The sequence below is a fragment of the Macrobrachium nipponense genome, chromosome 21 (assembly GCF_015104395.2).
Source record: "Macrobrachium nipponense isolate FS-2020 chromosome 21, ASM1510439v2, whole genome shotgun sequence".
NCBI classification, from domain to species: Eukaryota; Metazoa; Arthropoda; class Malacostraca; order Decapoda; family Palaemonidae; genus Macrobrachium; species Macrobrachium nipponense.
The window spans coordinates 20,548,817-20,574,937 of NC_087212.1; the positions used below are offsets into that span (position 1 = coordinate 20,548,817).

General features: G+C 36.0%; 1 protein-coding gene across 1 annotated transcript in view; it reads left to right on the plus strand.

Moving 5' to 3' along the window:
• LOC135197829 (U3 small nucleolar RNA-associated protein 6 homolog) overlaps nt 1-26,121 on the plus strand; it is a 277,323-nt gene that overhangs the window by 104,506 nt on the left and 146,696 nt on the right. The window contains exon 8 of the mRNA XM_064224974.1: nt 1,646-1,820. Within this exon, the coding sequence (XP_064081044.1) occupies nt 1,646-1,820 (175 nt within the window). The remainder of the gene's footprint in view (nt 1-1,645; nt 1,821-26,121) is intronic.

Below are 26,121 nucleotides of genomic sequence, written 5' to 3' on the forward strand. Positions count from 1 at the left end.
GGCGCGGTATGACAGTTACGACGGCGCCGAATGTTGAACGGTTTGCCCGGATAGAGAGATCTATGCAAGAAGTAATGAGGCCATACAAAGAAATCTACGATGAAAAGAAAAAGCAGAAGATCCAAACGACACTTAGCATGTTTGTCAAACGAACACAAAAGCCCGCCTCATCCAGCATGGAAGCCACCCCCTCCCTACATCGGCCAGCGCAGTAACCACCCCTTCCCCATCCCCTGCCTCGCCTGACTTAACAGCTGATCTTTCTTTCGACCGTGCGTATGAAGAAAGTGTTGATGACGTCGAACCAAGCACCAGTGAACATTAATTTTGAGTGTTGTTTTGCTTATTTTTTTACATGCATATGTATTTTCTATTTTGTACTACAGTACTGTATGTTCTATTTTTGAACTGTAACTTTTCTATTTTCGTATTTTGATCTTCATTTGTATTTTTGTATAATAAATTCAACTGCAGTAATAAATATTTTATTTCTAAAACCATATTATATTAAGATGTATGTACGTAGTATATCAACTAAGCAACTGAAAAAAAAAGCTAAATACATTGCACCTACAGTATAATATTAAAAATATCTCTATGATAAAATGATAAAGTGAAACTAAAAGGCATAAAAATGATAAATACATAAACAGCTTGTACGTATAGTACAACAGTAATATTATTCAACAGAAAAAGTATGATAAAAGTGAAACTAAAAAGCATAAAAATTATAAATAAACAGCTTGTATATACATATGTACAGTAATATTATTAATTCAACAGAAATATATGATAAAATTATAAAAGTGAAACTAAAAGGCATAAAATGATAAATAAACAGCTTGTATATACACAATAATATTATTCAACAGAAAAAGTTACTTAGAAATGCAACACATTCATATCATATGTCCTCGAGTACAGTATAATCTTCCACTTTAACCAGTACTTATAATCCACGTGTCGGCCATTTTGGCTGGTATTTTCGACTAACGACCATTCTGACATACGACCTGTTGGTCGGAACGGATCTAGGTCGTAACTCGGATGGTAACTGTATATATATATATATATATATGTATGTATATATATATATATATATATATATATATATATATATATATATATATATATATATATATATAGAAGAGAACAGGACTATTAAATTGTTTTATATACAGGGGGGTTTCATTCTGATGGCATGACAATAACCGAAAATCGGCAATTTTTCAGTGCTTATCGGATTATCAACCTGATAAATGAAAGTCACTTATTTTCTATATGGAGGAACAGTTATAGAAATGGTTAATAAAATTGGATTAATTTTTGTGCATCGAGAAATATTTTTAGATATTGAAATGACGAAATTTTAATATTATTCAAGTTTAGGATAACTAAACTTACTTTTACCTGTCATGAACCCAGAATTCATGGTGTAGGTAATGAGTGAACATAGAATCTGCTCTTTTTAGAATGGAATCTTAGGGTCTGTGGAGATTGGATGTGGGTTCATGTAAACAAGGGGTTTGTTGTGAAACAAGGTAATTAAGATTTTTTAGAAAATATTTGGGCCCCAAGTTTCATTTTTTTTGTATCAGAATTAATATATTCAAACATCTTTTTTTTTTCTTTTTTTTCTTTTTAGGTCCAGCTATTACAGAGGCAGAAATATTCAAAAGAGTTCATTGGCCAAGTTTTAAAAGATGCTGTTGAAACTCATCCAGGTTCACCTCCACTGTGTGTTGAGTACCTCAAGACTTTGTTGTTGAGAGAACTTCGTAATGGCATTAAAGAGGTTCCCAAAGAAAAAGATATGAGGAGTAAGTTATTTTCATGTTTTTGAAGGCATGATGGTAAGATTTCGTAACATATTGCAATTACACGCTGGATCATATTTTCATTTAGGATAATATTTTGTTTTTATGTTAATAGTATTCAGATAAAATCCATTAATTTTACATTGGCCTTGAAATTTTGTTGCTGTGGTGAGTATGAGGAAACAATGCAGTAATTGTGCATTGCTGAAACTTCTGTGATTGAGGGTAATCCACTTTAGTCATGCCTTAACAGGAAGCTAAAGTGTCGTGTTAAGAAGTGTTCTTTGTAAGGTTCTTCAAATGCCTTGTTGTGGATGGTGCAGCTACATAAATTTTAAGAGAAAACAATACTTATTATTTAGAATGAATCTTACCTACTGTTAAAGTTCATTAGGTGCAATGGGCATTCAAAATAAAACAAAATAACAATTGACTAACCTGCTTGGACTGTCTCTGTAATCATCTGTTTCCCACTGAATGTTTCGGTTGTGCATGATGGCTTGGCTGTTGAGGTACGAGTGTGGTTTTCTTGATGTGATGATAATGAGTGATCTGATGAGAGGATTAATATTTTTTGAAATAGAAAGATGCTAGAGGCTGATACATTACATAGATAATTTGTTATGGGATGCTATCAACCTACTCAGTCTTTTCTTTTTCTTTTCCAGTGTTGCCTCTCCTCCCCCATTAGCCTACCTGATAGCCTAGGTCAATTCCACTTAGTCCTGCTCCGCCCCTTTTTGCTCCCTGTGTGGTTCAGAAGAAAAATATTGTACTAATAGGTAATTGAAAAATATTCTTTATTCCTACATGATTACAAATCATCGGTCTTTACTTAGGAATTACCTTCTTCACAAGTTGAAGCCGGCTATTCTACACAACAGTTTTGTTCGGTAGTGGAACTACCAGTGGGGTGGGTGAGGGGTACCCTCACCACCTCCCTTCACTGAGTTGCGTGACTATTTGCCTTATAGCCTTCATCCAGAGCCCACACATTTGTATACCTTCCTCTGCCCAAATGTTTACTGGCTGTTATCTCTTGTCTTCATCCTGGTGTTTTCCTTCCTTTGTTGTGCTTTGCACATTTTGTAATATCTATTCTTATACTGTAAACCCAAGAATCATCCAAGCCTAGACCCCACTTTAGCCCAGATGTTCGAGAGCGGCAATGCAACTACTTTCTTTCATCCTTTGAAGTAGACCCACACACTGTACGAGATATTGCAAACTTGTGTGCTTTATGATTGATTCTTCTTATGCGTAGTATTGTGTTTGGTCCCTGGAGCAGTGGATGAGGTTCACTGGAAAGAGGAAATCCAGGAGGGTTACACGCCTGTCCTCGGGGTTATTCTCCTCCGAGGATGCTGGGTAGCTCCTTGTCTCTTCCCATACAACTCCCTTTGGCTGCTATTTCATCAATGGGAGAGGTTTCTCCTCCACGTTCCCCTGTTGCTTTGGCAATGGGTGGTTCAGGCGGAGGGCTGTGGGCCTATCACGATCTCTCAAGGACTTCTTCCATCTGCTTGAAGAGGGAGCATTCTTCCCCTGGGCAAAGGGAGGTAGCCCCTGATAACCCATATTTTTCAGGTCTGGGAGATATCAGGAAGATCATTCAAGATCTTAGGAACCTCTGGCCATCCATAGGTCTTCCTGGGGAGCCATCAATATCACTATGGGGCTTGATCGCACCGTAGTGCATCTGATATGCCTACCGTCTCTACTGCTTCAGTAACAGGAACTACAGTGGACCCCCCGTATTCACGTTCTCCGGATTCGTGGAGTCACGCTTTCGCGGATTTCTCTCAGGAACATTTCCCCCTATTATTCGTGGAAAATTCACCTATTCGCGGTAATTTCCTATAAGAAATATCTAGAAATTCATTTTTTTTAATCAATTTCCTCATTAAATGCGCTTCTTCTGATAAAACTTAAAAAAAAAAAAAAGTATAAAAATTTCTAGTTGGTTTTTCCTGAGTTTTAACTAACAAAATAATGTGTTTTCAGTATTTTTATAGGGGTTCCTAACTTTTTGGGGGGAGTGTCTGGCACACATCCCCCCATGAATTGGGGGGTGCACCACCGTACAGTTTCAGTTATGGGATCCAAGGTCACCATGACTCCTGTCACTGCGCCTGCGGTTAGCCATCCTGTTCCATCAACATCAACACGCCCCCTGATGTCTCCTGACGTGGATCTTCCCCTGGAGGAATTGCTGAAGACATATACTTAACTGCAAGAGGATGTCAAAGAGAGACCCTGTTCACCTTCATCGTTATCATCATTACAGCAGACCCTGGTTTACGAGGGGGTGTTGTGTTCTTGCGCTCCATCATAAGCCAAAATTTGTTCTAAACCGTAACATCATCAAAAATCCTAAGAAAACCTTGCTCTCAATGGTTTGGGTATATTGAAAACTGTACAGGAAGTCTCTGGTTTACAACACTGATTCCGTTCTGACACTGCATCATAGGCCAAAAATCATCATAACACGAAATAATAATAGAAAATCGTAAGAAAACCTTATGTTTAATCCTTTGAGTGTCCTTTGGGTGTCTTGAAAAGACTGTAACCTGCATTTTTATATAGCTTTTCATAAAAAAACCCTCCAAATTTTTACTATTCTGCTCTGTTGCCCATGTTTATACAAAACTATACAAAAATATCAATACAGTGGACCCCATATTCGTGTTCTCCGGATTCTCGGACTCTCACATTTGCAGATTTCTCTCTGGAACATTTCCCCGCATTATTTGTGGAAAATTTGCCTGTTCGAGATATTTTTCTATGAGAAATATCTATAAGTTCCTTTTTTTTAAAATCAATTTCATCATAAAATGCACTTTTTGTGATAAAACTATTGAAAAAACCAGGTATAAAATTTTTTAGTGGGTTTTTCTTGAGTTTTAACTAACAAAATAGGAGGTTTTAAGCATTTTTATGGGGGTTCCAACTATTTGCAGGTTCTAGCTATTCAGGGGGGTTCTGGTACGCATCCCCCGCGAATATAGGGGGACCACTGTCTACATGTTAAATACTATGCATAAATAAATCCCTCTTATCTCAGAGAGAGATAGAAAAAAAAAATACTACTCAACCCAACTGTTACTGTATGCTAAGCCCTTTAGTTACAAGATCTGTGGTTGGTTAAAATCCCACCCTTCCAGCCAATAGCAAGTTGTCAAGGAAATAGGAGGGGTTGTTGCGAGCTGTTATTGGCTGCTGTCAGTCCCTCCACCCAACAGCATGTTGTCATTGAGAAAGGGAGTTGCTACAAGCTCTGTTATTGGATACTTCCAATCCCACTTGCCATTGTGTTGTCATAGAGCATACATCAGAGAAATAAAAAAAATTGTAACACAACTGATGATGGAATTTTAGTATATTTTAAAATTTTTATGTTGATACAGTAGTCCATAATTCATTAAAGGATATATGCAGTACACATATTAAATCTCAAAAGAGTGAAATTATTCTGGATTTATTCTGAGAGAGAGAGAGAGAGAAGAGAGAGAGAGAGAGAGAGAGAGAGAGAGAGAGAGAGCAAGCATGGAGGAGGTTCCCCTTTCACTCATTTTCACACTTGAGATGCCTCGGCCTCGAAGAAGAGTTCAGGACGCCATTGGGATAGTGTCCTGTAGTTATTAGTTATGCTACAGTGCTGGGTCATAACATACCTAACAAAGGTGCCATTAATGGCACCATGACTGGTTATCGGCGAAACTTGGCACCCTAAGCACCATAAATTGCCGAGTTTCGGTTAATGAAGATTTTTGCTTATCAGCACCACGTCGAGAACGGAACCCCCACCAATAATTGGGGACTGCCTAGTGAAATAAATATGAAATATCAAGATAAAATATATTCTCTCATTCCTTACAAGACATTGCAGTGCATTCATTTTACCGTCTGTTTCACACAGTATCGTAGCTTAAATGCCATGGATGTCAGTGCTACCAGGAAAGTATAGGTAGGGCTGTCAGTATGAAAATAATAACCAAAAAGATTAAGAATATTAATCTCTCACAACCAAAAGATTAAGAATATTAATCTCTCTCTCTCTCTCTCTCTCTCTCTCTCACCTTCGTGTAGTCACGTCCTGGTCACATGACCAGTCGATACATCATCGTGATCAGAACCTCTTGATAGAAATAGTCTTTTGGGGGAAAAAGAAAAATAAGACATCATTATCATCACTATCATTATCACTATCGCACACACTCATATCCTATGGTGGGAATCTGGGATTACTACCATATACAGTGGTCCCCCCCGTATTCGCGGGGGATGCGTACCAGACCCCCCCGTGAATAGTTAGAACGCACGAATGTTTGGAACCCCTATAAAAATGCTAAAAACAGCCTATTTTGTTAGTTAAAATTCAAGAAAACCCCACTATAAATTTTCAGACTTGGTTTTTTAATAGTTTTATCACAAAAAGTGCATTTTATAATGAAATTGATGAAAAAAAACCCAGGAATTTGTGGATATTTCTCATAGAAAAATACCACGAATGTGCGAATTTTTCGCGAATAATGCGGGAAAACGTTCCCGAGAGAAATCCGCGAATCCGGAGAACGCGAATGTGGGGGGTCCTATGTATAGACCCGATGTAAGACCTCCAATCAAATGAAAAAAATTTTTTTGCTAGATATGAATTTTTTCATTATAGTACAAAATAAACCATATAAATCAGGAAAAATAATTTTTGAAAAAAAAAATTGGAAGAAAGGGCTTCATTTGATTATTCTATAATGTCTTTCTAAGTTATATACCAAATTTCAATGCTATAGCTTTAAAACTAAGGGAGAAGATAGAATTTGAAGGTCAGTAAGTGTAGTTTTGAGATACAGATGTTCAAAGTTTTTCTTTGTATTTTTATAAAGACAGTGTTAATAAATCATGATTATTATGAATTTTATATTTCTTTTTGGGTATTAAACCAAAACTATGTTATTTATCATAATTTAATCATAAATGAAGATACCTTTGCTCATAGATCGTAGCCCAGGGCACTGCTTCAGGTGAGACGGGGCACTCCTTCACTAGCTTGGCTTATTAGAGCGAATTTTCTTCTTCTGCATGTTAGTGAGATGTTTTCCTTGTCTTTTCCTCTTTGGCATGATGAAATTCTTGCCAAAACAAAGATAAACAGATGTAAAAGCAAGAGAATGTCAGAGGTGAAACTCGAATGTGTACTTTCTATTTACAAAGACACAGTTAATAAATAATGATTATTATGAATTTCTTATTCCTTTTTTGGTATTAATAAACCAAAACTATGTTATTAATCATAAATGAAGATCCCTTTGCTCAAAGACCGTAGCCTGGGGCACTGCGTGACGTGCTTCCTTACTACACAGCCCTCCCTCTCTCTCTTCACTAACTACGTTAATATCGTGGATATTATGATATTCTGAACTCATATTAGAGCGAATTTTCTTCTGTATGTTAGCGAGATGTTTTGCTTGTCTTTTCCTCTTTGGCATTTTGAAATTCTTGCTGAAACAAAGATAAACAGACGTAAAGCAAGCAAATGTCAGAGGTGAAACTCGAATGTGTACCGTCTGTCATGTTTCTGCTCACACTGAAGGATGGTAAGCTGAGAACCTTCCCTCCTGCAACTCATGGAATCTCTACAGATGCCATTGCTCACAATTTGTTTGACAATAATTATCAAAATTTATGATAAACAGAAGAAATATTGCATTTTCTTGTACAGATCAATGTTTTTGGCTTATTGAGTTACGTTTTCTAATTACCCTGTAACTACGACATTTTATCATGACTACATTTTTTGCCCTATACCCCTATATATATAGGGGTACCGGCCAGCCCTCTTAATGGCGATTATAACCGGTTAACGATGCCTCTGTTAGGTATGACAAAACCCTTCTACTACTACTAATAGGAGCAGCCATAGATAGTTTTAAAATGTTAAGTTGCAGTAAGTACATGTATATCTTCAACCTACATAGGATAGCATGGACCAATCAATACTAAGTACCCATATGGTAGTTTAAGGTACTATATTAGGTGTTTAAATTAGTACAGTGGAACCTCTACATATGAAAGTCCTTACGTACAAAAAATTCAGGTTACGAAAGCAAAGACTTAAGATTTTTTTGCTTTTGTATATAAAAATAATTCAGGTTGCGAAAGGGTGTAAAGTCTGAGATTCGCCCAGGCTGCCGAGAACATTTTGAAACTGGTGCGCCGCCAACTCAGTAGACTCGCCACCATCCTCCCGCTCTCCAATTGGTTCCTGATGCTAGTCACCGCCATGAGATCCTGCTCTCCTATTGGTTAGCATCTGTCCCATCATGCCTCTATGTAAAGGCGTTCCTTGACCATTTCTTGCAGCAGCATTATCGTAAACATGTCTGGAATTCGTTCGTTCACATATATTTCGTTTGTTAACGTAAATTCCTGTTAGTGATTTCGCTTTCGTTGTACTGTAAGTTACTTTATCGTGTTGTGTGTGAACTTAATGACTTACGTTATAGCCGTGGGTCCCAAGAATATTGCTGAAGTTCACGGAAAGAAGAGGATGTTTTCTATGGAGACGATAATCAAGAAGTGTTAATGTTTTCTGCCATTTGTTAATGTGTTTCGTAAAGTTTAGTGTTCATGTTTTCTGCCATTTGTTAATGTGTTTCGTAAAGTTAAGTTTTCATGTTTTCTGCCGCTTGTCCTCCCCCTCTCTCGCCACTTTCGGACATCACCTCACTCAAAAGGTAAGGTTCCACATTTTACTACATACGTACGTACATGTATACACACTATTTCTTGTACTCTGTACACTAATGCACTTTATTTACAGATACAGTAACGGTTAGGTTAAGTGTTGAATGGTCCAAATTGTTGTATTTCATTGCTTATTGGTCAATTTAGCTTTATTATAAAATTTACTGTGGTGTTTTTGTAGGGCTTGGAACGAATTAGGCAATTTACATGTAAAATGTATTTCTAGATACGTAAAAATCAGGTTACGAAGGTCGCTTTGGAACGGATTAGTTTCGTAACCTGAGGCACTACTGTATTAAAATAGGCAGTTAGCCTATAAGAGTTTTTATATGTAGGACATCTTTGGTGTCAGTTGTGGTGGGTATAGCCTAGGGTTTTTTGAGGTGTGTGATAACACGGATATTTGCTTACGCAGGTAGTTGTGGCCCCCAACCCCCACGATTATCGAGGCCCCACTTTATAGGAGTGCACCTTCATTTGTGAAGGTGGTAGTTTTCTTTAGTTTTGGACTGTTGGTTATGGGCTTATGCTACGGGCACAGGAGTCATTAGTACTCTACGAGATAGGCCTTTTTTTCCTGTTATGAACATCTGATAAGTTTTGCTGTGAGGGCCTTACACCCTGTTGTGGTTCCAAATTTAGCAATAGGCAGGAATGTTGAGAAGCTTTTTTACACATTATAAAGCTTTTAGTTCGCTTGGCTGAACATTGTTTCTTTGGCTGCACTAACCCACCATCCTCATTCAGTGTGGTAGTCAGCTAACTTTAGCAGTAGGTATTCATTCAGAGAATGAACATTTTCATGATAAAATTAGTCATTTGGATACTTACCTTTGTTAAAGAGGAAACCCACCCAGTCTCCCCACATCTTAGTGGCTGGTAATGAAGGATTCTGACAGGAATGTTGACATTCCAACCCCACCTGGTGGGAAACAGGTGATTACAAAGATAGTCCTAGCGGGCTAGCCAAGCTTTATTTTGTTTTATTATTAAATGCTGATCGCACTTAGTGGCGCAAAGATACTGTAGCTAAGTATCCAAATAATTAATTTTATCATGAAAATGTTAATTTTTTTTATTATTGTTATCACTAAGGTATAGCCTACACATACTTTTTGTCTCTTGACGCTAAAGGCAGAAAAATGGTCCATATATCACCTGGAACATCAGGTCCACAGCTTGTAACTGCCTTGCTATTCATGTAATCTGGAATGCTGGTTGCAAAGTCAATTGGGCTGAGATGCTTGTAGAGTTTGTATAAAAAAAATGAAATTTTGTTAAAAAAAAGATAGATTAGTTATCTTTCACCACAAATTCATCATAATTAAGGAGGCATCTATGTGGGAGTTAGTAACCCCAAAAGTCTAAAGTTGTAAGGATACCATAAGTGAAGGGATTAGAAAAAGGAGGTAGGAAGAATAGCGTGAAGTTTCTCATAAGTCCTCCTTCAAATGTAATACCTGCTCTGTTGCTACTCCTGGTTCCATACAAGATATATCTACGTATTTGTATAAATGTGAGATGTCGGAAGATAAACATTAGCAAAAATTGATTGGCACCTCAAGGTGTAATGAGAACTAGAACTCAGTTCTAGCAACAAAATATTCTATTCGTTCTGATATGAGTTCTAGTTCTCATTACACCTTGAGGTGCTAATCAATTTTTGCTAATGTTTATCTCCGACATCTCACATGTATACAAATACGTAGATATATCTTGTATGGAACCAGTTCTAGCAACAAAATATTCTATTCGTTCTGATATGAGTTTCCTGTTATAGCCCTTGCAAAGAAAGTCTTAAAGAATCACTTTTGGAACTTACATCTTTCTTAGGTAAAGCCAAAGGCTTAGACTGGGAACAGAATGTTATCCTCTTCATCTCTGGTGTCAGAAACAAGAGGAAGAGTGATAAAGGATGCAGTGGAATGATCAGGGCTTCCTGAAGTTTTGCGTCTTTTCAGTCAAATAACCTTCAAAAGATAAACATAGAACTCAGCCCCTTGCGTGACTAACAGAGTGCATGCAAATCTCGCAGCCAGTCTCATAAAGATGGACAAGCTATGAGAACAACTTATTATCAAGTATAATTCTTACCTCTGAGGCTTTGGTGAGTTACCTCTGTGAAACTAGCACTTCTAGGTTCCTGTGGAATCTGGAATTGCATCTGGAAAAGCAACTCAATGTATGGTTTTGTATTAGAAGGAGGTGTGGCAACTGATTCTGCTGTGGACAAATTGGAGCCATCAAAGTAAGTCATCAGGATTGTGGAGACCTGGAATAACCATATTGTTCTAGGTTGGCTTGAGAATACATCAGCACAGCTATTTTCAGGTGGTTGATCTGGTTAGGTAGAGCAAACTTGCAGTTTGTAATTGATAGTTGTTTTAAACAGGTTTGATGTTTTTGTGACTAATAATGTCTCCAGAAAGGGCCCAGCAGTTGTCCAACCAAGGGATGCATTGAACCCCGTTGCCATTGCAGGTCCTTAATGATGTATGGCTCGTGACCTCCCTCTGCTGAATTCTACTGTAAATTTATCCATATCTTTGCTCAGTTAGATCAAAGGGTACAGATGTGGGTACAGCTTTTTAACTGGCAGTGTGATCACCAGCCAGTGTTTCTGTATCTCTTGTCCTATACTAGTTCTGTGAGCCCAAACTGCCACTAATAAAAGCAAGTGGAGTGCAGTCCATAGCAAAGTTAAGAACCTTGAATTTATATATCTTCTGCATCTAGGCGAAGCAAGGTTACAGTCATACCCCTACATACGAATCCCTACGTAAGAAAAATCCAGGTTACGAAGGCAAAGACAAAGATTTTTTTGCTTCGGTGTACAAAAATAATTCAGGTCGTGAAAGGGTGTACTGTTAAATCCGAGATTCGCCCGGGCCGCTGAGAACAATTTTAAAAGTTGCGCACCGCCAACTCAGTAGACTTGCCACCATCATCCCGCTCTTTCATTGGTTCCGATGCTAGTTACTGCCATAAGATCCTGCTCTCCTATCGGTCAGCATCTATCCCATCATGCATGTACGTGAGGGAGTTCCTCGACCATTTTGTTTCGGCAGCGTTATCGTACACACGTGGAGTTTGTTTGTTCTCTTAGATTTCGTTCGTTGACGTAAATTTGTGTTAGTGATTTTGCTTTCGTTGTACAGTAAGTTACTTTATTGTGTTGTGTGCAAACTTAATTACTTATGTTATTAGCCATGGGTCCCAAGAATGTTGCTGAAGTTCACGGAAAGAAGAGGATGCTTTCTATGGAGACGAAGATGGAGATAATCAAAAAGAACTTTCGGACATCGCCTCACTCGAAAGTATGGTTCCACATTTTACTACATAAGTAGTACATGTACGTACAGTATTTCTTGTACCCTGTACAATAATACACCTTATATACAGGTACAGTAATGGTTAGGTTAGCTATTGAATGGTCCAAATTGTTGTATTTGATTGTTTATTGGTCAATTTAGCTTTATTATAAAATTTACTGTGGTGTTTTTGTAGGGTTTGGAAGGAATTAGGCAGTTTACATGTAAAACGTAGTTCTGGATACGAAAAAATCAGGTTACAAAAGCTGCTTTGGAAAGGATTAATTTCGTAACCTGAGCACACTACTGTATTTATACAAAGCCAGGTGAACCGAGACTGAAATTAAACATCCTTCAGGTTGTGAGAGTCCAGCAGTCTTCCTTCCTTGGTGGAATGACAAATAAAGGAATTTGTTTCAGTACTGAAAGCAATTTTATGAAGCAACATGTCGAACAGGCTGAGTTTATAACAGGTCACCAGATCACCCATTTCTTGGGAGCTGTAAAAATGTCACTGTAAAACCCTAGTGCCTGCTCCATATTGTCCTTACCTTGTAGCCTCCTTCAGCATTGGCCGTAACTTGTTGTCCAATGCTTGAAACCCCATGGAGTTTTGACTAAGAGTGAAAACCCACTGGAATCAGTGCAGGTGGGGATATTGTCCCCAGAAATGGAATTCTTTAGCCTCCATAACCCAAGGCTCCTCTACCCATAGCCAGGATCACCAGAAAAGTGGTTACTGTCAAGCTTAGGCTTAAATAGTATAAGGAATGGCTTTTTCTGGTAAACCCTTGTGTATTGTAAAGCATATTTAAGATTGTCAATGTGCAATAACAAACTTGTTAACCCTTTAACGCCGACTGGACGTATTTTACGTCGACATTTTTTTGTCTCTCGGGTGCCGACTGGACGTATTTTACGTCTACATACAAAAGTTTTTTTAAAAATTTGCGGAAAAATACATGCTGGGAGTTCATGCATCAAGGTGTTGTTTTGTTTACAATCGTTACGCAGGCGCGAATTTCTTTCTTGCCGCACTAAAAAGTATCGGTGACACATCTCAGAAATTATTTTGTCACATTGACATAATTTTTGTACCATTTTAAGGGGGCCGGCCGGCTAATGCCATTTTTTAAGGACAGGACTTTGATATTCATACCACTTAATAAGGTGACTTGGGACATCTCCAAACTGCATATGATTTTCGCCTCTGACCTTCGGTTTTGTGACGCCAGGGCGATTTATCCCGAAAATAACCATTTTTCAAATTCTATCTCCTCCCTTGATATTTAATATGAAGACCTGGGATTACTACCATATATAGACCTGATGTAGACCTCCAATCGAATGGAGAGTTTTTTTTCTAAAAGTCATTTTTTTGCTAGATATGAATTTTTCAATATGGTAAAAATATAAACCCTATAAATCAGGAGAAAAAAAAAAAAAAAAAAAGACGAAACAAAAATTGAAAAAAAGGGCTCTATTTGATTGTTCTATAATGTCTTTCTGAGTTATATACTAAATTCCAATGTTATAGCTTTAAAACTAAGTGAGAAGATAGATTTTGAAGGTCAATAAGTATAGTTTTGAGATACAGGCGTTCAAAGTTTTCCTTCGTATTTTTATGAAGACAATGTTAATAAATAATGATTATTTTGAATTTATATTTCTTTTTTGTGTATTAATAAACCAAAACTATTTTATTTGTCATAATTTAATCATAAATGATGATCCCTTTGCTCATATATAGCAGCCTGGGGCACTGCTTGAGGCAAGATAGGGCACTCCTTCCTACGCAATTCTCTCTCTCCCCTTCACTAACTCGGCTTATTACAGCGAATTTTCTTCTTCTGTATATTAGCGAGATGTTTTCCTTGTATTTTCCTCTTTGGCATGATGAAATTCTTGCCCGAAACAAAGATAAATAAACATAAATGCAAGAGAATGTCAGAGGTGAAACTCGAAGGTGTACTCTTTTTTTTTTTACAAAGACAATTTAATAAATCATGATTATTATGAATTTCATATTCCATTTTGGGTATTAAAAAACCAAAACTTTGTTATTTATAATAAATGAAGATCTCTTTGCTCAAAGATCGTAGCCTTGGGCAGAGTGTGACGTGTACTGTCAGGCAAGAAGGGGGCGTTACTAAGCAACCCTACCCTCTCTCTTCACTAACTACGAGAATATTATGATATTTTGTAATACTAGAGCGATTTTTCTTCGTCTGTATGTTAGCGAGATGTTTTCCTTGTCTTTTCCTCATTGGCATGATGAAATTCTTGCTGAAACATACATAAACATACGTAAAGGCAAGCGAATGTCAAGAGGTGAAATGGAACGTGTAGACTACTTGATGTCTGTGAGCGCACTAATTCATGACTGGACTTGGTACCTGAGCCTGAAGTCTCCTTCTCGACTCGGGGAATGTCTACAGATGCCATTTCTCCCAATTTATTTGACAATAATTATAAAAATTTACGATAATAGAAGAAATATTGCATTTTCTTGTACGGATCAGTGTTTTAGGCTTATTGAGTTATGTTAACTAATTTCCCTGTAACTACGAAAGTAAGAGGAATTTTGACGAAATATTTCGTATACGTATTCTCAATTGCCATATGAAGCTCCATGAATTTTTTCATGACTTTGCATTTTTCACCGTATACCACCATATATAGCGGTTCCGGCCGGCCCCCTTAAATTAGCCATTACGTGGAGTATTATATATGAAAATGTGCACATTTTTATGTAGAATACAAAAAAAAAAAAAAAAAAAATACTCATGATTGTAGCTTATATCAGTTTTGAGATATTTTCATTTAAATAACGATGTGCCAAAATTTCAACCTTCGGTCAACTTTGACTGTACCGAAATGATCAAAAAACGCAATTGTAAGCTAACACTCTTATATTTTAGTAATATTCAATCATTTACCTTCATTTTGCAACAAATTGGAAGTCTCTACCACAATATTTCGATTTATGGTGAATTTATGAAAAAACTATTTCCTTACGTCCGCGCGGTAACTCTTCCGAAAAAAATCATATGTGCGATTGTGGTAATGTTTGCACCATTTTAAATTAGCCATTACATAAAGTTTTATATATGGAAATGTGCGCAATTTCATGCACAATACAACTAAAAACAACCCATGGTTGTAGCTTTTATCAGTTTTGAAATATTTTCATATAAAAAATGATAAGTGACACATTTTCAACCTTCGGTCAACTTTGACTATACTGAAATGGTCGAAAAATGCAATTGTAAGCTAAAACTCTTATATTCTAGTAATATTCAATCATTTACCTTAATTTTGCAACAAATTGGAAGTCTCTAGCACAATATTTCGATTTATGGTGAATTTATGAAAAAAATAACATTTTCCTTGCGTCCGCGCGTTAACTCTTCCGAAAAAATCATACGTGCGATTGTGGTAATGTTTGCACCATTTTAAATTAGCTGTTACATAAAGTTTTGATTATGAAAATTTGTGCAATTTCATGTAGAATGTAACATTAAATAATTGAAGGTTGTAGCTTTTCTCATTTTCGAAATATTTGCATATAAATCATGATAAATAAAAAAAAAACCACGTTCGGTCAACTTTGACTCTACCGAAATGATCAAAAAACGCAATTGTAAGCTAAAACACTTACATTCTAGTAATATTCAGTCATTTATCTTCATCTTGAAACAAATTCGAAGTCTCTAGCACAATATTTAGAATTATGGTGAATTTAAAAAAAAAAACTTTCCTTCCCTCCGTGCGCAGATTCTCCCCCGCAAATCTCCGAAATGCGTACGTCGCATTCTCGGAATATTTGCTTCATTTCATATTAGGCATTTCATAGAGTTTTATATATGAAAATGGGCACAATTTCATGTAGAATAAAACAAAAAATATTTGAATGTTGTAGCTTTTCTAATTTCCGAAATAATTGCATATAAAAAAATATATATAAAACAATTCGACATTCGGTCAACTTTAATTCATCAGATATGGTCGAAAACTGCAATTGTAAGCTAATACTCTTACAGTATAGTAATATTCAACCATTTGTCTTAATTTTGAAACAAATTGGAAGTCTCTAGGACAATATTTAGATTTATCGTGAATTTTTGCAAAAAAATATTCGTTTACGTCAGCCTGTTACGAATTCATGCATCATTTTGTGATAATATTTTCTCTGTGTTGCTTTTATCGTTTTACAATGTGTTATATACCAAAATGGTCGCAATTTAGTGTACATTACAACGAAAAATAAATTATCTTGTTACCTTTAACCGCTTTGCGCATAGCGCGATTTGAATACAATTATATATGAAATTTCGTTTTTGCGCTATCATATATCGCATTATTTATATATAATAATAATAATTTTTTTCATTTCTGATGGTTGCATACTAAACTTCAGGCAATGACAAAAAATGGAGCCAAAAATGAACTCTTAATCTTGAAAACTAAGCGCTGTGAATTTTTGAAAAAAATATTTTTTCCAGTTCCGCGCTCACTCCAAGACTCCCTCGGCTATCGGAAGGCGATTTTTAATATACCCCTTCGGCGTTTAAGGGTTAATACAAAACACAAAGCTACCATATTGTAAAGCAATAATTAAGAATATAAATGATATGATGATGGCAATAATCAAGATTGTAAATAATATAATGATGAAAAAGTTATTAACCCTTAAACGCTGAGCTGGTATTTCCGAAAGTGTCTCCCGTATGCCGGCAGCGTTCAGGAGTGAGCGCCAAAGCGGAAAAAAAGTTTTTTTTTTTTCAATTCACAGCATGCTAAGTTTTCAAGATTAAGAGTTCTTTTTTGGCTCTTTTTTCGTCATTGCCTGAAGTTTAGTATACAACCATCATATATGAAAAAAGATATTATTATATATAAATATTAAAATATATGACAGCGCGAAAAAATTTCATATATAATTGTATACAAATCGTGCTGTGAGCAAAACGGTTAAAGCTAATGAGTTAATTATTTTTTCGTTGTATTGTACACTAAATTGCGATGATTTTGGTATGTAACGAATTGTAAAACAATCAAAGCAACACAGAGAAAATATTATCACAATATGATACATGAATTCATAACACGCGGATGTAAAAAAAAAGTTGTTTTCAAACATTCACCATAAATCGAAATATTGTGCTAGAGACTTCCCGTTTGTTGCAAAATGAAGCTAATTGATTGAATATTAATAGACTGTAAGTGTTGTAGCTTACAATTGCAGTTTTCTACCATTTCGGTCGAGTTAAATTTGACTGAAGGTGGAATTTTTTCTATTTATTGTTACTTATATGAAAATATTTCAAAATTGATAAAAGCTACAACCATGGGTTATTTTTTGTTGTATTCTACATGAAATTGCGCATATTTTCTTGTATAAAACTTTATGTAATGGCTAATATAAAACTGTGCAAACATTACGACAATTGGACGAAAAAATTTCTGATTTTTTCAGCAGTTACCGCGCGGACGTAAGGAAAAGTTTTTTTTCAAAAATTCACCATAAATTGAAATATTGTGCTAGAGACTTCCGATTTGTTGCAAAATGAAGGTAAATGATTGCATATTACTAGAATGTAAGAGTTTTAGCTTACAATTACGTTGTTCGACTATTTCGGTAGAGTCAAAGTTGACCGAAGGTTGAAATTTTGGCACTTAATGTAACGGCTAATATAAAACAGTGCAAAAATTACGACAATCGGACGAAAAAATTTCTGATTTTTTTTGACGGAGTTACCGCGCAGACATAAGGAAAAGGTTTTTTTCAAAAATTCACCATAAATCAAAATATTGTGCTAGAGACTTCCAATTTGTTGCAAAATAAAGGTAAATGATTGAATATTACTAGAATGTAAGAGTTTTAGCTTACAATTGTGTTTTTCGACCATTTCTGTCAAGTCAAAGTTGACCGAAGGTTGATATTTTGGCACTTATTGTTATTTATATGAAAATATTTCAAAACTGATAAAAGCTACAACCATGTGTTGTTTTTGGTTGTATTCTACACAAAATTGCGCACATTTTCATATATAAAACTTTATGTAACAGCTAATATAAAATGGTGCAAACATTATGATAATTGGACGAAAAAATTTCTGATTTTTTCGGCAGTTACCGCGTGGACGTAAGGAAAAATTTTTTAAAAAATTCACCATAAATCGAAATATTGTGCTAGAGACTTCCAATTTGTTCCAAATGAAGGTAAATGATTGCATATTACTAGAATGTAAGAGTTTTAGCTTACAATTGCATTTTTCGACCATTTCGGTCGAGTCAAAGTTGACCGAAGGTTGAAATTTAGACACTTATCATTATTTATATGAAAATATTTAGAAACTGATAAAAGCTACAATCATGGGTTGTTATTTGTTGTAGTCTACATGAAATTGCGCACATTTTCATATACAGTGGTACCCCGAGATACGAAATTAATCCGTTCCGAGGCAGCCTTCGTATCATGAGTTTTTCGTATCTTGAACTGCATTTTACATGTAAAATGGTTAATCCGTTCCAAGCCTTCCAAAAGCACCCCAGGAAATTTCATAATAAAGCTAAATTGACCTATAAACAATGAAATACTACAACAATTTGGACCATTCAATACTTAACTTAATATGTACTGCTAATATGTACTACATAGTACCTGTAAATAAAGTGTATTAGTGTACATGGTATACAAGAAATCCTGTACGTACATACGTACGTATGTAGTAAAATGTGGAAGCTTACCTTTCGAGTGAGGCTATCTCAGAAAGTGGCAACAGAGGAGGAGGACAAACAGCAGATAATTTGTTATGTAGTATGTACACTTAACGAAACACACTAAAAATGCCAGAAACTAAACTTTACGAAACACATTAACAAAACAGTAACATTTAACTTTACCAAAAACTTAAAATTAATTTTTTTTTTTTTTTTTTTTAATTTTTTTTTTTTTTTTTTTTTTTTTTTTTTTTTTTTTTTTTTTTAACATGATTTCAATTTCCTCACCACCGAATGGGTGCCAGTCCGTTTACAGAATTTTTCGAACCACCCATGGGAAGCCTTGAAGTCTAGGGTTGCCGTCGATGTCCCCTCTCCTCCGCCGTCTTCGGCTTGGGCAATCAAATCACCGAAAATAGCGCTGGCCTTCTGGCAGATTGCCGTCTCGGTTATTGTATCACCAGCGATTTCTTTGTTCTCAATCCATAGGAGAAGCAGCCTCTCCATTTCTTCATGCACATGGCTCCTCTTGTTGGACAAAATAGTCACGCCCTTGTAAGGTGTAGCTGCTTTGATGGCTTCCTTCTGCTTAAGGATGGTGCCTATCGTCGACGGATTTCAACCATATTCCTTAGCGATCACACTCAACCGCATGCCAGCTTCATACTTTTTTTATTATCTCCATATTTGTCTGCATAGAAAGCCTTCTCTTCTTTCCGTGAACTTCAGCAACTTTCTTGGGACCTGTGACTCTACTGTACTTAATTAAGTTATGTAGTATACTAATTAAGTTCTCACACAACACGATAAAGTAGTACAACGAAATCACTAACACGAATTTACGTTAACAAACCAAACAAAATTGTATATGTGAACGAACGAATTCCGCGTTTGTACGTTAACGCTGGTGAGAAGCAATGGCTGAAGAAGAACGCCGCTACGTACGATGCATGATGGGATCATGGGAGGGATGCTGACCAATAAGAGAGCAGGATCTTATGGCAGTGACTAGCATCAGGAACCAATGGGAGAGCGGGAGGATGGTGGCGAGTCTACTCCGTTGGCGGCGCGCGAGTTTTAAAATTGTTATTGGTGGTCTGGGCAAATCTCGGACTTTACAGCAACAACCTTTCGTATGTAGAGCAATTTTTGCATGTTGAGCCACAAAAATCCTCGTATTTGCTTTCCTATCTCGAGTTTTTCATAAGTTGAGCCTTTCGTATCTCGAGGTACTACTGTATAAAACTTTATGTAAAGGCTAATATAAAACGGTGCAAACATACGACAATCTGACGAAAAAATTTCTGATTTTTTTGGAAGAGCTACTGTACGGACGTAAGGACAAAGTTTTTTTCAAAAATTCACCATAAATCAAAATATTTTGCTAGAGACTTCCAATTTGTTGTATAATAAAGGTAAATAATTGAATATTACTAGAATGTAAGAGTTTTAGCTTACAATTGCAGGTTTTGACCATTTCGGTTGAGTCAAAGTAGACTAAAGGTTGAAATTTTGGCACTTATCGTTATTTATATGAAAATATTTCAAAACTGATAAAAGCTACAACCATGTGTTGTTTTAAGTTGTATGCTACATGAAATTGCGCATATTTTCATATATAAAACTTTATGTAACGGCTAATATGAAACGGTGCAAACATTACGACAATCGGACCGCACAGATGTAACGAAAAAGTTTTTTCAAAAATTCACCAAAAATCGAAATATTGTGCTAGAGACTTCCAATTTGTTGCAAAATGAAGGTAAATGATTGAATATTAAAGAATATAAGAGTTTTAGCTTACAATTGCGTTTTTCGACCATTTCAGTCGAGTCAAAGTTGACCAAAGGTTGAAATTTTGGCACTTATCGTTGTTTATATGAAAATATTCCAAAATTGATTAAAGCTACAGCCAAGGGTTTGTTTTTTATTATATTCTACATTAAATTGCGCACATTTTCTTATATAAAACTCTTATGTAATGGCTAATATAAAATGGTGCAAAAATTATGTCAAAAGTGACGAAATTATTTCTGAGATGTGTCGCTGATGCTTTTTAGTGCGAGAAGAAAGAAATTCGCGCATGCGCGCCTGGTTAATGCTTGTAAACAAAACAACATCTTGATCCGTGAACTCCCAGTATCCCTTAAGGTGCGTGATTCAAAAGTTTCCGCCAAGTAGGCCTATAAATATTTTTCCACAAATTTTTAAAAAATTTTTTGCGTCAACGTATCATACGTAAGTTAAGCACCCAATACGTCCAATAGGCGTTTAAGGGTTAATACATAGACAAAATACATGTTCAGAATAATCGCAGCATACAATTGTGCAAAATCATGAGCCGAGAACCTATTTTATAAAATATTTAATATCACACAGTAGTCTTAATAATGTACTGAAAGTGAAAAACATAATGGTTGTATGAGTATCCACCTGTGCTATACACAAATGGACCACAAAGACCTGAAGAATGTTTGAAGAATTAGAAGGTAAAATTAATTGCAGGATAATGAGGATGAAGGATAATCTGCAGTGATAAGGTTGTTAGTTTCTGTTGTTTCTGAAAAGGCATGGATATTGGCACTTGTTGAAGGCACTGGGCATTAACAGGTTTTGTTAATCAGATATTAAGGAGAACCCAAATAGGGCCCACCCTCTTCCATCTAAAGTGTCTGTCTCTTTGAGATTATAGTGTTCTATCCTGCCATTTAGCAGGGATGTAGCTGCCTTGGCTCCAACAGTTCATGTGGGCATCCCTAATCGACAGATTCCACTTGATCAGAGATGTTATTCATGAGGAGTTCATGTCAGTCTTGGCTAATAAGTTGGATGTGATGTGTAAACATTTTTCAGCCCTTAAAAGTAAGGCTGCACAATCCACTTTCATAGTTCCAACTTGTACTAATACAACAACCAGATCAGACCATAAAACCCTCAAGTAAAAGTATGTATCAGGGGCACCAGTACCCACCCCAATAATAATGTGGTGTGGTACTTTAATGTGCATCATTTTACTAGATAGAAAATACTGTATTAACCCTCTTACGCCGATTGGACGTATTAAACGTAGAGTCAAAATGTCTCCCGTATGCCGATTGGACGTATCATACGTCGGCTCAAAAAAGTTTTTTTAAAAATTCGCGGAAAAATACTTATAGGCCTACCAGCCGAAAACTTTTGTATCACGCGCCTTGGGGGATGCTGGGAGTTCACGGATCAAGGCATTGTTTTGTTTACAATCGCTACGCAGGCGCGCAAGCGCGAATTTCTTTCTTTTCGCACTAAAAAGTATCAGTCACACATCTCGAAAATTATTTCGTCACTTTGACATAATTTTTGCACCATTTTAAATTATCCTTTACATGAAGTATTATATATGAAAATGTGCGTATTTCATGTAAAATACAACAAAAAAATACTCATGATTGTAGCTTTTATCAGTTTTGAAATATTTCCATATAAATAACAATAAGTGCCAAAATTTCAACCTTTGGTCAACTTTGACTCTACAGAAATGGTCGAGAAACGCAATTGTAAGCTAAAATTCTTATATTGTAGTAATATTCAATCATTTGCCTTCATTTTGCAACAAATTGGACGTCTCTAGCACAATATTTCGATTTATGGTGAATTTATGAAAAAACTTTTTCCTTACGTTCGTGCGATAACTCTTCCGATAAATTTTTTCGTGCGATTGTCCTAATGTTTGCACCCTTTTAAATTTGCCGTTACATAAAGTTTTATATATGGAAATGTGCGCAATTTCATGCACAATACAACAATAAACAACCCATGGTTGTAGCTTTTATCAGTTTCGAAATATTTTCATATAAATAACGTTAAGTGCAAAAATTTCAACTTTCGGTCAACTTTGACTCTACCGAAATGGTCGAGAAACGCAATTGTAAGCTAAAACTCTTATATTCTAGTAATATTCAATCATTTACCTTCATTTTTCAACGACTTGGAAGTCTCTAGCACAATATTTCGATTTATGGTGAATTTATGAAAAAAAAAAAAAAAATTTTCCTTACGTTCGCGCGGTAACTCTTCCGAAAAAATCAAATTTTTTTTTGCGATTGTCGAAATGTTTGCACCATTTAAAATTAGCTGTTACATAAAGTTTTATATATGAAAATGTGCACAATTTCATGTAGAATACAACTAAAAAGGATTGAAGGTTGTAGCTTTTCTCTTTTATCGAAATATTTGCATATAAATCACGATAAATAGAAAAAAAACCACGTTCGGTCAAATTTGACTCTACCGAAATAGTTGAAAAACGCAATTGTAAGCTAAAACTCTTACGGCCTAGTAATATTCCGTCATTTTTCTTCATTTTGAAACAAATTTGAAGTCTCTAAAACAATATTGTGATTTATGGTGAATTTTTGAAAAATATATTTACCTTCACTCCGCGTGCCGATTCGCGGCCGCAAGTCTCCGAAATACATACATTGCATTATCCTAATATTTGCTCCATTTCATATTAGCCTTTTTATAGAGTTTTATATATCAAAATGTGCGCAAATTCATGAAGAATACAATAAAAAATAATTGAAGGTTGTAGCTTTTTCCATCTCCGAAATATGTGCATATAAAAAAAAAATATATAAAAATTTCGACATTTGGTCAAATTTAACTCGTCCGAAATGGTCGAAATCTGCAATTCTAATCTAAAACTCTTACAGTATCGTAATATTCAATCATTTTTCTTAATTTTGAAACAAATTGGAAGTCTCTAGAGCAATATTTAGAATTACGGTGAATTTTTGAAAATAACATTTTTTTACGTCCGCGCGTTACGAATTCGTACATCATTTTGTGATAATATTTTTCCGGTGTTGCTTTTATTGTTTTACTATGTATTATATATCAAAAGGATTGCAATTTAGTGTACAATACAACGAAAAAAAAAGTAACTCGTTAGCTTCGAGCATTTTTTGTACAGCGTGATTTGAATACAATTATCTATGAATTTTTTTTTTTCGCTACCATATATCGCATTATTTACATATGATAATGATATTATTTTTCATTTCTGATGATTGCATACTAAACTTCAGGCAATGAAAAAAAATGAGCCAAAAATGAACTCTTAATCTTCAAAACTAAGCGCGCTGTGATTTTTTGAAAAAATTATTTTTTCCGCTTTCACGCTCACTCCAAACCGGCGCCGGCATACAGGAGAGGTTTTGATTTTTAGGGCTTCGGCGTAAGAGGGTTAATGAAAGGAAAACTATGATTGAGATTGGTTTTTTGGAATTTTGGGACAGCTGCTTTTCCTAACATAAAATGGCACTTAGTCCCTCCATCAGTGGGAATTATAAAACTGCCAAAGAAGAAAGTTCCTTCCTATTAATGTAGCAATGAAAGCCATAGAGGCAACTTTTTTTTCAGGTTTAATGGAAAGTATAGTACTACATCCATGATCTTAGAAAACCAATACCCTCTCAGGATGGTGCCAGCTTTCTGTCCTTTCACATTCAAAACAATGAATCATGCACCCAGCAGGCATTTTGTATGCTTGGGATTTTGTTAGGATACTCTTTCAGATACTCTAGTGGGAAGACTCCATGTTTGACTTGGGAAGGGATTTCTGAAAAAACTGGTCAAACTGACTCCACCTTCCATGCAAGTAATAATAAACTCAGATGTTTCCTTAACAGGTTAGGGAGGCCATTAGGAGGATTGTCAGGTAGTGGTTCTGTTCTGAAGAGGTGTTGTATTAATTTCCAACAGGTGATGGCTTTTTCTTTCTCAGAAAATTTAAGTCTCTGAAGATGACTCACTTTTTGTTGGTCTTGGACAAGATGACAGCAGTCATGCTGTCTATCCTACACGTAGCACATGCAGATACTGGCGCATGTCAGTATGTCACCTCACAGGGTCTCTCAGTGTAACAGCAGACTCCCTGTTGATGTGTATGGCAGATTCGACTGAATGAATGTTGGAGAAACCCCTCTTCAAATAATTGCAAACATGCTTTCACAGTTAACTTAACAGAAAGTCAGGGCCTTCTTGATGCTGTGGTCATGCTTAAATATTGCTGGGAAAGGCACAATAATCCTGCAACTGGACCTGACATAATTAGAGAAGTCATTTTAGAACTGCATGGGATAGCTCATATATAGGTTCATGTTTTATCTTATTGTTTATTGTTAAATCCTAATGGGTATCTGGAATAAAGAATGTGAGTAATGCATGTGACTTGGCCTCAAGTTTAAGCTCATTTGAGATTGAACAGTGGCTACACTATCAAAAACAGTTTTGATAGCTGCTATGAGTCTTCAAATCCACCCACTTTCCTTGATAAAAAGGTATGGGAATTTGTGATGAGTATTATTTCTTTCACAGACTTGACAAGTAACAGAAAAAAATACCAACTTATGCACTGTTGCCATGTCTGTGTGAGAGGGATGAAGGGGAAACCAAGGTAGTTGCTGTAAGCAAGGGAGGAGCCCTCTTACCTTGTTTCCTTGAAAATATCACCGTGCCAATAAGCACTATTCTAGATGAGGCAGACTATGAGAAAGTTCTTCAAGATGAGTTGGTCTTTCCTGTGGATCCTTGGAGGGACAATAACATTAAACATGCTAAAACCTGTTTAAAATCTGTTTTTTTTAATACTCTCATAGGGGTAACTTGAAGCATAAATGTGAGATGAATATTGAAATAAAGTAGTTATAGAAAGTGGAAAGCTAAGTGGGAAGAGAATTAAGGAAATAATTGCTGAGAAGTAAAAGACAAAACAGTGCTGCTGGAGCCAAAATGAGGCTGCAACATCCCTTTAGTAACACAGATACTCATCTATGGAAGTAGTTCATTCCCCTAAATTTATGTGCTTATGATCACTTCAGCAATATCCTGAATTGCATAAACAATCAAGACTCCTGAAGGGATGTATATAACCTTCTTACTGATAACATTCAATTTCATTTTGCAGATTTTATTACGCCAGGTAACATCAGCAATGCCATAAACAGCCTACCTAATAATAAATCACCCTGTTCATTCTTTGATCTATCACCTCGACCAGTCTTAACCAACTTTTCTGAGACTTTCCTCTTCCTCAAACACCAAAACATCACTTCTCTTGGGATTCTATCTATGCTTTCTCTAGATCTATAAATGCACTATAAAGCTCCTGGTTTCTTTCTAGCCTCTTTTCATGTAGCTGTCTTACTTTGAAGATGGCATCTACCGTCATGCTTCCTCTCATGAATCCATACTGCTGCTTCCCGATCTTTACAACCTCTTGTACAAAATAGAGTGGATGCAATTCCAACCTCCTGGCTGGATCATTGCATCACATGGCACAACTTCATGATTCTACTATGACCTTCAGTATTCGCTATGATCTTGCAACGGGCTACGATCACATCCCATGACAGGTGTTATTCAGTACCACATCCCAACCTACTGTTAACCCCCTAACTGACCGGCCACCAGCGGTAAAACCATTTTAAAAACCAAGAGAAAACCTGATACTTTAGGGCGACCACAGAAACCAGGTTGAAGTC